The sequence below is a fragment of the Staurois parvus genome, unplaced genomic scaffold (assembly GCF_062004578.1).
Source record: "Staurois parvus isolate SC_StPar_1 unplaced genomic scaffold, SC_StPar_1.0 ptg000562l, whole genome shotgun sequence".
Taxonomy (NCBI): Eukaryota; Metazoa; Chordata; class Amphibia; order Anura; family Ranidae; genus Staurois; species Staurois parvus.
In genome coordinates this window covers 10,454,644-10,472,359 of record NW_028318358.1, presented here as the reverse complement: position 1 = coordinate 10,472,359, position 17,716 = coordinate 10,454,644, and the positions used below count along the sequence as shown (strand labels likewise).

The 17,716-nt window shown below is 40.2% G+C and overlaps 1 protein-coding gene across 1 annotated transcript in view; it reads right to left on the bottom strand.

Annotated features, from left to right (window-relative positions):
- Nucleotides 1-3,530: 3,530 nt before the first annotated feature.
- The window catches only part of ITGB7 (integrin subunit beta 7), a 71,644-nt gene continuing 57,458 nt past the window's right edge, over nucleotides 3,531-17,716 (bottom strand). Inside the window, exon 13 of the mRNA XM_089691464.1 lies at nucleotides 3,531-7,082. Coding sequence (XP_089547590.1) covers nucleotides 7,017-7,082 — 66 coding nt within the window. The 3' untranslated portion in view covers nucleotides 3,531-7,016. The remainder of the gene's footprint in view (nucleotides 7,083-17,716) is intronic.

The window sequence follows — 17,716 nt, the reverse complement described above, 5'->3', positions numbered from 1 at the left end:
CCTCCAATAGTGGGAATGTTGGAGATTTCTTCTTTGAATGGGGAAAATACCTCCTAGACTTAGCAGGGGTTCCATGGTCTCTTTCCATTGGATTGTTTCCTTCATGGCAACTTCGAAAGGCTAAATTATTGCATAGTCAAAGGAGGTGGGACTTTCCCGAGGTATCCCCCTCTTCCTCAGAACCACTTGATATGTGGGTGTATCAACAGGCTTTCACTTGAAGATGACCCGGTTATGTCTTGAGACAATGCTAATTCCCTAATCAAATCCTTGATCAATTTCATCATGGTGTCTGTGGACTCCTGTTTGTTTTTCTCCTTATCTCTGGTGGCTGATGTGAGGCAAGATTTGCACACCAACTTCTCTGCTTTCCGCAGACCCAGCAAACTTTATTTCCTGGATGAAAAGAACTGTGTGGTGGACTGGAGTGAGAAAACTGTGTTCCATCAAGCATGCCCAATGCTCTTTTTTAAAAAAAAAAAATCAAAACTTGCCTAGATGCGGCCCCTTACCTAGTGGCATGTTGGTGATCTTTTTTGTGTGATGATGGAGTGCGGGAGGCAACTGAGGAAGAAAGGAGATAAAACCTAAATTTTCAAGAATAGGTATATAGCATGATTAGCACACTTACCAGTAAGCAGAACAATCAGAAGTATAGTCCTTTAAGACCAGTTTCCTCCCCTAGGGGAAATGTACCTTGGCTGGGCTCCATCACGTGTGAACCGGAGGGGGAGATTTGTACCAGGGTTAGTACATACAACAATTTCTGGTATGAAGAAAGCCACCTCCATAATGCTGGAGGTGATTTATATATATGTTGCCTCAATAAGGCTCCCCGCCCCCCCCCCCCTTCCCTCACAAAGCCGAACTGAGCCAGCACACGAAGCACCACAAGCATCTGGAGGAGGGCATGTTGTCTAGAAGGCCCCTGCATCTCCTCATGGAGGTATGGTGGGGAAGACAGAGGCCCGCTGCTCCCAGGAACCCCCATGGACTGAGCTCCACCCAGCCAGATCAAGGCAGTAGCTGAGAGGTGACAGCACACAGGGAGAAGGAAATGGAGAGCTTGTCTCCTGTGATCTCCCTTATCCCCCAAAAACAAAAATGCGGTCTCCCCTACTTATTGGTGCATTTAGCAGCTCAAGTTGCGGAACCTCACTACAGGAGAGCATGAACCTGTAATGGTTACACCAAGACTGTGTGGTAGGGGCTGATACGCATGATCCTGCAGGCTTGAGGACAGAAAAAAGAATGTAGTGGGGAGGACCCTAGTCTTTCTTTTAGAGAGTTAATGTGGTCCTGTGGGTTGGTTGTGGGCTGAACAACTAACCATAGGTATGCTGCCATGTAGGTACCATGCACTAAAAAGAATCAAATTATGTTCAGAAGTTAAAAGAACAATTAATGTATATGAAAAACTACATGAGTATTCACATTGTTTATCAGGCTAACCTGAAGTTTCAACATTTTGTAGATGCTGGACAGTCAAATCACCTGATAATTTCCTATGTCTCTGTGGGACTTTATTGTTGACATAGCTATGTCCTTGAGCCTACATATTTGCTGTGGTCAATATAAAGCATTCCCACTCTCCTTGCTGCATGTTTTATTTATGAGAATGCTAGAAGGGGTGCTGCAACACACAAAGGTGGACAGAAACAAACAGGGGTCTTGTCAGGGATTTCTCATTTAGATCCATAAGAAGCCAGAAGCCGACTTGTTCCACCAGCCACCACAAATAAATAAAAATACCTTTTAATCCCTTTTAACTAACTTTCATCCCTTTAATTGTTTTGTGTTGTATGGAGTTTCAGTTAGTGAGAGCTGGTTATATAAGACGTGACATGCTATCTGAGCAAATCCAGAATGTTTTGTAACATGGGTGCACTATGTAATGTTTTTGTGTATTAATGATCTATATGTAACAAAATATAAAACATACATTTGAAAAATCTGAGCCAAATTCATTCAATTTACACTTTAGCATTCTGCGAGTGCATGTTGTGTCTTACATTAAAATTCATTGTGTTAAGACAGCCTGTTCTTTATGAAATTTTCCAAGTATGCTACTGTAGTTTTCCTTAAAGTGGAACTAAACCCTTTTGTCCATTATTTATTACAGGTACTTATATAGCGCCATCAATTTACACATACTGCATATTGTACATTCACATCAGACCTTAACGTTCAAGAGACATACAATCTAAAATCCCTAACTCACATTCATATATTAGGGCCAATTTAGACAGGATTCAGTTAACTTGCCAGCATGTCTTTGGAGTGTGAGAAACCCACACAGGCACAGGGAGAACATGCAAACTCCAGGCAGGTGGTTGCATGGTTGGGATTTGAACCAATGACCCTAGTACTGCCAGGTGGAAGTGCTAACCATTTAGCCACTGCGATTTACAGCCAAGCAAGCTGATATCTTAGCCTCTGTTTATAAACAAAAAATATAAACCACACATTTGTAAATAAAAGTAATTATTATACTTCTACCTATAAGCTCTTGCTGGCAAATACCAAGGAAACCTGGGAAAAAACATCTTATTTACTGAGGTTAACCTGTCAAATAGAAAATATGGGGGCTGCAACTCCAGACCTCCTGCTGAAAATGCATACTGCCTAGCAGTCATACTGACCCTATAGTATCAATACTTCAAGTCACTTCGAGAGATGTCAGAAATCCTTATCTGTGGAATTATATTGAATTAATTAATCATTGTTGAATCCTCAGCAACCAGCAGCATGCCTGCCAAAAACCTAATTCAAATCATTCAGAGGAATGAGAAATATACATTATGCTGGGTTACAGCAGGGTTTTTCAACCAGAGTTCCTCCAGAGGTTGCTAGAAGATTTTTGAGCAATGACCACTTTCTGCCGCTTAGATAAGTTCCCACTGACACCACTGATCTTTTTAGCTCTCTGAAAGGGGGTAATTCTTCCCAATGACCACAAGTGTAAGGTGCGTTCTTCCCACTTCCCACTGACCATCACACTAACGTAGAGTTGTAGATATAGTAATTTTTAGCAGGGGTTCCCTGAGGTAGGAAAGTTATTTCAAGGGTTCCTCTGTGTAGAAAAGGTTGAGAAAGGCTGGGTTACAGCCTGTAAAACTCTGAGAGTCATCATAGAGATAAGCACCATTGGCAGATATTCCTGTCACCTGCTGATTTCTCCCTGGATCCTGTCATACAAGAATGGTACTGAGAACGATGGGATCAATATATAGAAATGGATTTACAGGCTTCATAGTGCACCTCATCCAAATAATTGCAGCATGCCAAATAAACACCGTGGTCTTTCCAGCAAAAGAAGAAGATATCTTCTGTGCACAGGAGAAAAAAAGTTATTTAATATTGGAAGACCTGATTATAGTGCATACACAGGATATGAGTCATTTGAGTGCTTAAAATGATCAAATTCTGCACTGTAAATAGAAACAGCTGATATAAATGCATTTATAGTAACCAATACCCAATCCAAACTCGCATATATATACCTTACAGAAACAATAGACATCCAAAAATAGAAGACCAAGTTTTATTACAAAGTTAAAAAGAATTCAATACATATACAGTGCAAACATTATTATTATTATAATTATTATATAGGATTTATATAGCGCCAACAGTTTGCGCAGCGCTTTACAATATAAGGGAGACAGTACAATTACAATACATTTCAATACAGAAGGGATTTAAGGGCCCTGCTTGTGGAGCTTACAATCTAAAGGAAGGGGGACCATCAATCAACTCTTCATCAATTATATCATGCCACAGCATACAGTAGTTTGGATATTGTGCTTCAATGTGTTGTGATCAACACATTTCACGATTAATACCCTTTCTCAGGATCCACATCATAGACTGTGTATAGATAATGGTCCAGTCTCTCCCAGGAACATAGATGTAAACCAACCATATTCTCATAGAGCCTTCAAAGTATATAGGAGTGCTTCATATAAGATGTAACCAAAGGTGGAAAGATGCCCCAACATCAGAGCCTCGTAAAGTAGAGAAAGAACAAAACCCACAAGAAAAGTGAGATGATCTCAGTGTCCCCAACACCGGAGCCCATGCCCCCCTGCTTCACAGAGTACCCCCTATCCTGACATGCAGCTCAACTCCGGTGAATGGATTCTAAATTTTAAAAAAAAAAAAGTGCAGTCTCCTGGAAATTGATGGTGTCCTGGCTCTTGATTTTTTATTTATATATTTGTTAGAGAATTGGAGAGCAGGGCCAAGGAAGTTTTTTTTTAAAAATCTCATATTTAGTATTACAAAATAAGCAAATAGTTTTCTTTTCCATTTTAATCCTGTAAATCTAAAATATTAAATCTGAATATTTTGAATGTATCACTTGGAATGTAGCCCTAGAGTTAATTCAAGTCCATAAATCTGTTTGATACCAGTTGAAGTCACATTCTCTTTTTAGTCCTCTACTGTTATACTGTATGTTGTTAATATACTGGATTTATATAGTACAAATGTAGCGGGGGCCATTGCTTTTTCCCCTTTAAAGAACTGTTTCCCTTTTAAGACTGCATGTTGTCAGCAAGGGTTTGATTGGCTCAGCTTTCAGCAGTACTGGAGTGATTGTGGGAGTTCAGTTTCATCACAGAGTCAGACAATGTAACTTTATACTGCACAGGACTACAGGACCAGGATGCTTTCCAAGGAGAAGGGGGGGGAGCCATGTGTGGCTTTGGTGAGGACATGTGGGGGCTAGTCTGCAGCCCCTACTGTTGATGTACCTTGACACAGTTTCCAGATCAGCAGCAGTTGCTAAGGACAATGGTTATCTACAGCAGCTGAAGTCAGCAACTGTGATCATTGGTACCAGTAACCCGCGATGGCAGTTACTGACAGCAATGACATCTCCCACCGCAGAGAGAGGTCAGAGTGTTGGAAATCGCAGAGGAGGCGTGTGGCCATCCCAGGTGAGGCACCTCGGAGATTGTGCAGCACCGACAACAACAGGAAAAAAACTAGCCCCAGAGAGACAGAGCCCCAGTCATCATCCCTTCAAGGAGATAACCCCTGGAAACTGTTCTTCTTAGATGTGATGAACAACTGCTAACAAGTTACATGTCAGTCCTTAATAGCTCTCCACCAATTCACTAACTCAGGCTTGTGCAACTCATAGACTCACACAGTGTTACAATCCCACAGTATACAAGTGAATTTGGGACTGAGCCTAAAGAGATGTCAGTTTAGCTGGGGGCATATTGCTGCTACAGTTGCAGGGGGTAATACTGATCTAAAGCTATACCGGTATATATGTATATACATGAATATTGTGTTTATTGATGTTATTGTGCCAATTCTACTGTAGAAGGTTTGTGTATTCAGTGCATTTAACTGCTATTTTCCAAATTAATTTGCAGTCTGTTTGCAGAGTTTTACCTGTCTTATTAATCTTGCTGTTCAACTTCCCACAAGGTGTACTGGTGTGCTGTGGATCCAATATATATATATATATATATATATATATATATAGTTCATCACTGAAGTAAGGAGAGAAGTGCCCGTTAATTCCAGCGGCTCCTTTGGTGGTGAACGGTACACCAATATTTTACACAAACCGCCCTCCAAAATGACAGTACAGTTACAATACAATTCAACACAAGAGTCAGGGGACCCCAAGCTTACACTTGATGATTATTAATTTATTTTGGCTTTGAATGGCCTAAAATTTATTTTCTGGTTAGTGGAAATGTGATCCTGTTTCCCACTCTTCTATGAAAATGAAGATTAGTACTATGTCTCACTAAATATCTCTCTCTTGAAAAAATCCAGGGAGCACCTAACACTCCATCTCTGCAAGCAAACACCGTGATGTCCTCAAGACAACTCTTTCTTACTAGAAGCCGTGTTTTCAGACTGGGTGTCATGCCAGAACCATATTTTATACCTTTATTTGTAAATTATACAACTTTGGTTTCTAAACTTGAACATGTAGCCTTTTTCTTTTTTTTTTTTTTCATCCCTTCTAACATTCTGCTTAAACTTTGTGATTTGTAATAGTACTGTTTGGACTTTGAAGAAGGGGACATACCCCGAAAGCTTGTCCTCAAAATTGTATGTTAGTGCAAATAAAAAAAGTATCACGGACAGTACTCAATTGTTTCTGTAAACTTGAACATAAAATATTTTGGTTTCCCTTTTAAAGTGTGCTTACTATTTAAATCACAGGTGAACCCAAAGGGGTTGATTTACTAAAACTGGAGAGTGCAAAATCTGGTGCAGCTCTGCATAGTAGCCAATCATCTTCTAACTTCAAATTGTTCAATTTAGCTTTGACAAATAAACCTGGAAGCTGATTGGTTTCTATGCTGAGCTGTACCGAATTTTGCTCTCTCCAGTTTTAGTAAATCAGCCCGACAGTGTCTTATACAGGCAAATGTGACTGTGTCCATCTACCTACATATAGTAACTAAATAGAGACAACACAATTAAGGCCTCATGCATACTGGAGATGAATGCCTGAAATGCAGACTGCTAGTAGTATATTAGTACATTAGTCATTTACCGTCCAGCCGCAGTAGCTGTCAGCCTCTGTTAGAGTGTACAGGCTGCCTGCAGTGGGGCTGGATGGTGCACCTGCCTTCTGCCTACATCTAAATGTCAGAGTCTCATAAACCAGAGCTAAACTACCAGTGTGCATTAAGATAAATTACATTAGGTGAGTTCCTATCACATAAATAAAGTACAGGAGAATGAGTAGAAACATAAACCAAATACAGATGGCATACATACAGACATAAAAAATGCCCCAATATCCCTGCATCAAAATGCTTAAGTTCGATGATAGTCCCGTACATACCAGTTACTTAATTTCAAGCATTTTGGGTTCTCTAGACAGTAACTATTTAGTCTAAACCATGGTGTAGCTACTTCATAGGTTAAAACTATGTATTTTGCTTTCTAGAATATTTACATAATTGGGTCACATTTACACTCTTTCTGTATCCTTCATTGGATTGCTCTGATGGCTCCACATATAATCCAAATTAATCATTGTAGAAATTCGGGTTCATCACAGTGGTGGTAGCACTTTTGTAGAGTGGGTTTTGTGCCTGCCATGAGAAAAAAAGTTGTGAGAAAATTGGGATAGCATCTGCAATTTATTGTTGTTTGTGTTGTGGGTGTATTTATTTCATGAGATAAGAATTGGTTGAGTAAAATCATAATGCTTGTATGACATGGGGTAGGTGTTTTTGTACATGCCATTTTGATTGTTGGGTATTTTGCATATGGACCTTTCATTCAGTTATAAAAATCAGAAAAAGGTCCTATTAGAGGTAGGCATTTTCATAACATTTCTATAGTATGTTGAGTTTCTGATTTATAACATACTTCATCTTAATTGTACAGTACAGAACACAGGAATTAAAGGATAGGTTCCACTTAAAAAAAATTGCAATGTGCATTTCTTTTTTTTTACTTGGAGCCTAGAAAGTATTGCACCCACAATAAGCAGACTGTGGGTGCCATGCAGGACTCCTGCAGACTTGTTAGTGTATTTATCTGCTCGTACCTTGTACTGCAGGCAGATACACACTGACAGGAAGAGACAGTGATCTACCACGGCGCTCAACAGCGCGGCGGTAGTTAATTGAGAACTAGAAGCTGTCTGCTGCAAAGGCTGTCAGCACTTGCAGTTTTCCATTCACAGAACTCTGTGAATGAACAATGCAGCTGGGCAGGTAGAGCGTTTTTGAAAATATTGCCAGCTAGTGGGGGAAAAAGATTCCCCCGATAGCTGTCACTAGTTGCAGTGGGGCGAGCAGCGGCTCTGGGACTGGGAACACATCACATGTTCCACCTTAAAAATAGGTGGAACATCTAACATGCTCCCAAAAGTGAGCTTATCCTTTAATTCTGAGACAATGGGTTATTTGCTGCTACCTTCAGGTGACTGAACACTGGCAAAATCCCATGTATTGATATAACCTGTCCCCTCCGTGAGAATCCAGTTTTTTGATAGTGTCCTTGGGTGATGAACTCCTTCTCATGTTGGAGAAGATTTTTTTTCTATTTTGCACCAGTTTTCTTTTCCTTTTTCAACTGATACTTCTATCACAATGGGACCAGTGATGTGGACAAGGTAAGACAGGGTTTCCCTGTACTCTTACATAGTGAATCCTGGCTATGCATTTGTTTTTAAGCCATTACCTGAATCTGGTGTACACTCTACATTCTAACTTTTTATCCTACAAGAGGCACAGGTTATAGGGTAACCTACACTTTGAGTGTTTTTTCCCTAGCTTTACATAACATAGATAACTAACGTTTATCTATTTAGATTTGGTGGCCTTTTCTTCCATCTCACTATTACATGTTCCTGGCTAGTGATGTAGTGCTTTTAAGACTCCTAACTGCGCACTTCCGGGTGACATCTTCCACCGACATTGCAAACTGATTGTTAACTGTCTCACCTATTTCCTGATACCTCAGAAGCACAGTTGTAGTTGGTGCGTTATCAGTCATGTTGAGGTGTCGTGATTTCTTCATACTGGACACACCAAAGCCCCTCAGCCTGCATCCAGTCCTTCCTTACTCAGCAGTAGAGGACTTCAGGCGTTTGGAAGTGGGTGCATATGGGATAAATAGTAAGAATTTTGCTGCAGGCTCTGAGGAAACTCTAAGGTTCCTCTCAGATTGATAGCTGTTCTCTTGTTCCAGAGCAAAATCTTATAAGCATTATGCAGCACCAACCCCCTGATTCAGACTCCCTCATAGACGTGCAACATGCTGCCCATTTGACTAAAGCAGAATTCTCTGTTATAATGTGTAATCTATTCCAAAGGCCTATATGGAGAATGTATATTCATTGACTTAAACCCAAAAACCCACAATTATAGTGAAAAGATCAAAACCCAAAGAGATTACCCAAAAAAAAAAAAATATCAAATATATATAAAAGAACAAAAATAAATAAAGTCCCAATATGCAAAGTGTCCAAATAATGTGTCCAAACAAAGATCAATTTCTTGATAGGAAGACGCTTCCTACTCCACTGAAGAAGATGCAAATCAATCACAGGTGCTCTTCAAATACCTCAAAAAACAAAATCTCAACATAGTATATTACCTTTTAAATCCCAGAACTAAAGTGCCACACGTGTATCATGCAAAAAAAACACTCCAGTGTCACAGCACTCATGTGAGAGAAAAAAAAAAAAAATTTAAATTTTAAATATCACTGCAAACTATATATAAAGTGCATAATTACCCTAAAACAAACAAATTCCAGTTTGTAATCAACCACATATGTACAGAGTGTCCTTAGATTGGTATCCTCTTGTTCCTCAGGACCTCACAAACAGACCAGGAATCAGTATGTGAATTATAATCATATATAAAATTTATTGTAGCCACTTACATATAAAAACGATAAAATCAGCAAGACAGCATCCAACTCCTCATGCCCAGTATGCGATCCCCTTTCCGTGTGTAGAGGGTCTCCCGATCACCAGGTAATTCCCCCTTGCTACTCCTATCCAGCACTATCACGTTGTAGCTCTGGGGGACACCTGAAGTGCACCGTTACTCTCCAGACCTCCAACACACAGGGATTCCAGAATCCAAAATGGCTGCCGCAGCACTTCCGGGAACGTCACGTGCCCTGGACGCGTTTCGTCTCTCCTGGACTTTGTCAACAAGGATCCTTGTTGACAAAGTCCAGAAGAGACGAAACGCGTCCAGGGCACGTGACGTTCCCGGAAGTGCTGCGGCAGCCATTTTGGATTCTGGAATCCCTGTGTGTTGGAGGTCTGGAGAGTAACGGTGCACTTCAGGTGTCCCCCAGAGCTACAAAGTGATAGTGCTGGATAGGAGTAGCAAGGGGGAATTACCTGGTGATCGGGAGACCCTCTACACACGGAAAGGGGATCGCATACTGGGCATGAGGAGTTGGATGCTGTCTTGCTGATTTTATCGTTTTTATATGTAAGTGGCTACAATAAATTTTATATATGATTATAATTCACATACTGATTCCTGGTCTGTTTGTGAGGTCCTGAGGAACAAGAGGATACCAATCTAAGGACACTCTGTACATATGTGGTTGATTACAAACTGGAATTTGTTTGTTTTAGGGTAATTATGCACTTTATATATAGTTTGCAGTGATATTTAAAATTTAAATTTTTTTTTTTTTTTCTCTCACATGAGTGCTGTGACACTGGAGTGTTTTTTTTGCATGATACACGTGTGGCACTTTAGTTCTGGGATTTAAAAGGTAATATACTATGTTGAGATTTTGTTTTTTGAGGTATTTGAAGAGCACCTGTGATTGATTTGCATCTTCTTCAGTGGAGTAGGAAGCGTCTTCCTATCAAGAAATTGATCTTTGTTTGGACACATTATTTGGACACTTTGCATATTGGGACTTTATTTATTTTTGTTCTTTTATATATATTTGATATTTTTTATTTTTTGGGTAATCTCTTTGGGTTTTGATCTTTTCACTATAATTGTGGGTTTTTGGGTTTAAGTCAATGAATATATATTTTATTAGTACTTCAGGGGAAGGATATTGATATGACTTTAAGGGATTTTTGAGGATTTTATATATATATGTGTGCTGATTTATACTTATTCTATATGGAGAATGGCAGGTGCCAACAGTCATATATGTTTTCTGCCTTCCCTTCCCCAGATTATATTCATGAGTTACAACCTCAGTTGGCTGCCACACTTACATTCGCAAAAGTTCATGGGGGACTTGGACATCTTACTGGAGACTGCTGAAGACTGTACATTGCTAAAATTTTGTGAGGTTAATTTATCAGCTTCCTGCCACATGCTGGCTACAGTAGACTAGTATTTTGCGTATTAGTCCTGGCTAGACACCCCTAGTTCTGCACAGCCTCCACATAATCCAATAGACACTAAAAAGAAGGCAATTTCTAGAAAGTCTTTCCCTAATCTTTATCAAGCTAACTGGGCTTTTATATAAGGATTGGCCTACCTCTGAGAGGTTATTCACTCCTGGCATTTTTGGAATTATATTCATCAATCCTATGGATGTTCGAACCTCCTTTAGGTCTGGAGTTCTCAGCGTTAATTACATCATGCACTCTCTAACAAATACTATTTTGTGAACTCTAAGGACCCCTAAAAACTCTTACATTAATATACAGTGCCTTGAAAAAGTATTCATACCCCTTGAAATTTTCCACATTTTGTCATGTTATAACCAAAAACGTAAATATGTTTTTTGGGGATTTTATGTGATAGACCAACACGAAGTGGCATATAATTCAGAAAATTCAGAAGTGGAAGTACGAGTATGTCTCCACGAGTTTTGCACATCTAGACAGTGAAATTTTTGTCCATTCTTCTTTGCAAAATAGCTCAAGCTCTGTCAGATTGGATGGAGAGCGTCTGTGAACAGCAATTTTCAAGTCTTGCCACAGACTCTCAATTGGATTTAGGTCTGAACTTTGACTGGGCCATTCTAACACATGGATATGCTTTGATATAAACCATTCCATTGTAGCTCTGGCTGTATGTTTAGGGTCGTTGTCCTGCTGGAAGGTGAACGTCCGCCCCAGTCTCAAGTCTTTTGCAAACTAACAGGTTTTCTTCTAGGATTGCCCTTTATTTGGCTTCATCCATCTTCCCATCACCTCTGACCAGCTTCCCTGTCCCTGCTGAAGAAAAATATCCCCACAACATGATGCTGCCACCACCACGTTTCATGGTGCGGATGGTGTGTTCAGGATGATGTGCAGAGTTAGTTTCCGCCACATATAGTGTTTTTGCTTTTAGGCCAAAAAGTTCAATTTTGGTCTCTTCTGACCAAAGCACCTTCTTCCACATGTTTGCTGTGTCCCCCACATGGCTTCTCGCAAACTGCAAAAGGGACTTCTTATGGTTTTCTTTCAACAATGCCTTTCTTCTTGCCACTCTTTCATAAAGGCCAGATTTGTGAAGTGCATGACTAATTAGTTGTTCTGTGGACAGATTCTCCCACCTGAGCTGATGAATGCTCTCCTTGCCCAGCCTGTAAGTTTAGGTGGATGGCCATGTTTTGGTAGGTTTGCAGTTGTGCCATACTCTTTCCATTTTCGGATGATGGATTGAACTGTGCTCAGTGAGATATTCAAAGCTTGGGATTTTTTTTTTTATAACCTAAGCCTGCTTTAAACTTCTCCACAACTTTATGCCTGACCTATCTGTTGTGTTCCTTGGCCTTCACGATGCTGTTTGTTCACTAATGTTCTGTAACAAACATCTGAGGGCTTCACAGTACAGCTGTATTTATACTGACCTGAGGTTAATTGACACACAGGTGGACTCTATTTACTAATTAGGTGACTTCTGAAGGCAATTGGTTCCACTATATTTTTGTTAGGGGTATCAGCAGGGGCGGACTGACCATTTGAAAACTCGGGCACTGCCCGAGGGCCTGGGGTCAGTAGGGGGCCCCATGAGATGCCCCTGGTACCTTTTTCATAGGCTTTTTTTGAGTTTGGGCAAAGACACAGCGGCCCCATGATCCCCTACTGCCCGGGGGCCCCATGAGTTGTCAGTCCGCCCCTGGGTATCAGAGTAAAGGGGGCTGAATACAAATGCATGCCAGATATTTATTTGTAAAAAGTTTTTGAAAACCATTTATCATCTTCATTCCACTTCACAATTATGTGCCACTTTGTGTTGGTCTATCACATAAAATCTCAATAAAATTTTTTTTACGTTTTTGGTTGTAACATGACAAAATGTGGAAAATTTCAAGGGATATGAATAATTTTTCAAGGCACTGTAATTGTACTTAAATCAGAAAAATCAAAGCTGTAGTACATCCCTTGAAGAGAATTGTTCATTAACACACATAATAATGACATGCACCATAGCATTTAGTATGTAACGGCATTCTTTCTACCTGGACATCTGGTGCATATATTAAAAACACTCTTCCCAACCTATAATCAATATACAGTATATAGACTAAATCAACATACTATTAATAGATGCCCCTCGTCAATATTACACCATGTGGCACAATTTCAAAGAAACTGTTGCCCTCACTAATTCACAGTTCATTAATTTAAATATGTTTTCTCCCATACGATGTTCAAAAAAAGTCCCATATCGGAGATTATTCGTTTTTATTAGTTGCTCTATATCACCACCAGAGGGCATATCCTTCAAACATGAAATATTGAAAATATAGAGGTTTTGCTTCACTGCATAAAGAACAATATCTTCACTCACAGAATGTCCACACCCATAGCCCATGAACGAGTTCCTTGAAATTTTAACCCTAAATTACCACCAAGGGGCGTATTTCTCAGATGTTTTAATAATATGAAAATACAGGTTCTGCTCAAAATTATCATCACATAGAAGTTTTCTATGTTTACAGCTCAAAAGATATCATCTCCTTTTAAGTTTTTCCTTTTGGCATCAACACAAAATGTCCATATCTACAGCACATGTGTGGTTCACCTTTTACTACAAGGCTCCAAAGCTTAAAGTGGTACTAAACCCAGAACCCTGCAGTCACTATATCTGGTCTCCCACAGTACATAGAACATAAAAATACAATTATTTTAGTAAAAATAAACTGCTAATTACTTTTTCTCATCATTAGTTAGAGCAGTCTTGTGACAGTGTCCAGCAAAGCACTAGTTACAGCTTGAAGGAGGATGCAGGACCCCTGACCTCTGTCTGGACAGTGTTGATTGACCCTGTGCTGATCACATGCACTCTCCCAAGAAAGACAAACCCTATAGCAATACACACCAAACTGAGCATGTGCAGCTTGCCCCAAGCCTCTGTTCTATTAGGAGATTTTTAGGACACTGGAAGAAGGGGAGGATCAAAACATCCTTTTTACACAAAGTGGAGGATTAGGTAACCTCTTAGGTTCCACAGTGAGTATAACAAGCATGCTTTACTGTATATACAGACAGATTTTACTGTTGAGGGTTTAGTAACACTTTAATTCTTTGAACTATATCCCCAAAGGCTGATGCTCACACTTCTTCCTATCTATTGATACTGCATCCTTCTCCAACCCCAAGCTTGTCGTCTGGGGTACCTGGATCTAATGATGACATAATTTTATTTCACATTCCCCTTCAGCACAACATTTATTTTTCTATGTAGTGTCCTACGTTCAGAAACATACACTCTTTAGCACCCCTTGGTTGCCCCTCCATGAGCATTACTTTCAGGCTATTCTTTTGAGAAAGTCCTTGCCTGGTTTTCTCTACTCGGGGTCACTGGGACACTCCTCTTCACTATGTGGGGAGGTTAAATCTACTATTTAGAGCCCCTTTTACTCCCTATTACCATAACACATCTTCCTGACTTACAACCCTCAGACTCTGCCCTCAGCTCTGTAATGCCCATTCCTCCCCGTAACAGGGTTGAGGATTACCTAGTTGCCTAGTTTTAGGGACTAGGAGACCATTCTGCCCTTGCCTTCTAAACAACTTGACTGCTTAACCCATACTATCAGAGGATGACTGGGATCAAGGGATTCAGCAATATGTTCCCACAGTTATTTTGGCAAGAGACAGATTTATCCAGCTTAAATTCCTTCATAGGGCATATTACACCCCTCAGCGTCTAGCTCGGATCTACCCTACACAATCTGAGAATTGTCCCATGTGCTCACAGGCAGTGGGGACTTTGCTTCATGTAGTCTGGGAGTGTCTGCTTTTTTGGCAGGCAGTGGTGAGGGATATTAAAATGACCTGTGATCTCTCTGTGGCTCTGGATCCTAAAGACCCTTAGGCATCTGCTATTCAGTGGTTCAATCTATCCATAAAGGGCCTTTTGTGTTCTATGCTGGCTTTTATGCCAGGAAGACTATCCTTTTGAAATGGAGACAACCTGACTCCTCTATAATCACACAGTAGAGATCATCAATTGATTCAGTCTTGCCTCTTTATAAGCTTTCCTACATGGGCTCCCAAACGTTTGAGAAAATATGGGATGCCTGGATGGAAGCGAGAGTCCAGACAACTTGATCCTTTGGTTTGTCCCCATGGTGTGCTTCTAAGTGGCTGGAGTATTGACTTTCCTATCCAGATGATACCTCTATGGTATCCCTGAGTTGGATTTCCCTTACTTAGTACTAACCCTGACTTTGGTCCCTGCTCTCTCACCTCCCCTCCTTATGCAGTAATTCCTCTCTGCCTTCCAACTCTTTCTCCCAACCCCCCCCCCCTTTTTTTTTTTTCTTCTTTCCCCCTTCCTTTCTTTTTGGAAAATGGTGGAAGGCTGTGCTATGTCGCCCTACTTGGGTGGAGTTTATTTCACCTGCTTTACAATCAAATTTTGTCCTTTTTCTACTGGAGATGCTGACTTTGTTGATATGCTACCTTACCATCGTCTAGTTGGGTCACTTTGTAACCCACTTTTGTATTATGTATTGTGGAATGCTTTGTCTGATGATCTTATGCCCTTGCGTGGTTCTCTGCTGTTACTCACTGGTGACTATTGTGCTTCACTGTATGTATGATTACTGTACAGTTGTTCTATTTTATTGATTAATAAAAATGTTTCTGTTACAAGAAAAAAAAAAAAATCTTGGCCTCTTGTACCTGTCAACTCCATTCATCGGCTTAGTACTCTGCAATTTATCATGTAAGGTAGTTCTCACCTACTGTAGTGATAGGAACCCCATCCCAGAACTTATTCCAGTTGCTCATCTTGCAACTTGAAAACTTGGAATCGCCAAGCACCTAGCCTTCAGTACCCTGCAGGTCTTGGTTTGGCCTTGTATATCCCCTTCCTACCACCTTGCTTCTGACACTCCCTGTGCACTCTCTTTGCAAAAAGTTGCTCTTCTTTGTTGCCTTCTGTGACCTTGTGTGTCCCTGCAGGGCCTTCTTCAAAACTCTGCAGATACATACTTTGGCTACAAGGTTCTTTTGCTGTCAACTGTCGGGTTTGGGTCCATTTACCCTTCTTGCTTTTCCTGTGGGACTGTTGCTGCAGTTTTTGGCAATTTTGTTGCCCCCCTAATTATTGCTTAGGGACATCCCATGGTGTCCTGTACTGTATAATTACAATAACAGGAATTTTGAGGTACCCAAAAATTCCTTGTCTTGGAGTACAGGACACAGGTCCCTCCCCTATTTTCTGTGTGACCTCCTTTACTGCTTGCTGAAAAAACCGGAGGCTCATGGAGTGGACAAGGTTATATGAATACACAGAGCAGCAATTTCAGCAAAGATTTTGCCAGTGTCCAATCACCTGAAGGCAGCAGCATATAACCCGTAGCCTAAGAATCAATTCCTGTGTCCTGTGCTGTACTCCAAGATATGGAATTTACAGATATGTTAAATTCCTATTTTTTCCAACAGGGAAGGAAATTCTTATGCAACTCTAATCATGAAAGAACTTTTTAAATCTATCCTGTGTTTTACAATCAGTACCATTTGTAACTGTGGAAGGTGTGCTTTCTTCAAACAACAGGATTTTGTAAAAACCTACTGGGGGTTAGTTACTAAAGCTGGACAGCGCTAAATCTGGCATAACTCTGCATAGAAGCCAATCAGCTTCCAGGTTTTATTGTCAAAGCTTATGTAAACAAGTTGAAATTAGAAGCTGATTGGCTACCATGCACAGCTGCACCAGATTCTGAGTGCACCAGTTTCATTAAATTTACCCCACTATGTATTGATGAACATGTGATGTAAAATTGAAAACAATGGTACAGGACTATGCAGACAATTTTGGTATGGGAACGTGTAAATGCTTCCTGAAGACTGAGAAACTGCACAACTATTTAGGGCAGTTTTTATCCTTCTTCACTCAACTTTTAAACCTTCCTTTATAGGGTGTTTGCACTTACAATCCTTTCCAATTCTTAATCTTCTTGCATTTTTGCTGGTAATAGCATACAACTAGAAAGAACACCTTCTACTAAAGCTAGCCTCGCACACATAGATTTTATTCATTCAGCCTGCGGATTCCAAAAAAAAAAAAAAAAAAATCAGATTTCTTCATCCACGCTTAACTTCCTTAGGCCCCTTTCAACAGGCGGTTAGATTTCAGCTTTTAGCTGCGGTTAGAGAAACTTACTTACTACGGCTATATACAGACAATGCATCCCTATGGCTCCATTCACACACTGCGATTAGCAGCATTTTCATAACATATGGTTTTATGCGTTTAGGAAAAATAAAGTTGACTGCGTCCAGGAGCGATGTCTGCAGCTATCTGTACATAAATGCAGTTAATCGCAGTACAAAGAAAAAATAAGTAAACAGTTGCATTAGAAAAGGCAAGAATTTACTACCGCAGCTAAATGCAGCCGCACATGAACGCACGTAAGCGCAGATAAACGCAATGTACAAACGCAAGTGATCTCTGTGCCAGGAGTGTTGGGATTTCAAAATAAAAAAAACCTGCATTTACAAGCGGCAGAACAACCGTCCATGTGAAAGAGGCCTTAATGGATAAATCTACCATTGCAGCTATTGTGTTCTGATAGCCTGCACTGCCTGTTTTTAAAAACCCAAACAATGTCTACCTCAGATTGGATGTAAGTGTATATTATAGTGACTCTATGGTATGTTGATCTAATTCATGTAATTATGGCATGTCTGTAAAACTATACTGTATTGTATTGAATGCACATTTTCATATATTGTGTGCCAGTTCCGTGCTTCTCTTATTAGAAACCTTACAACTAGATATATTTGCAGCAAAGGATTTATAAAAACTTGGCCTAACTCCCA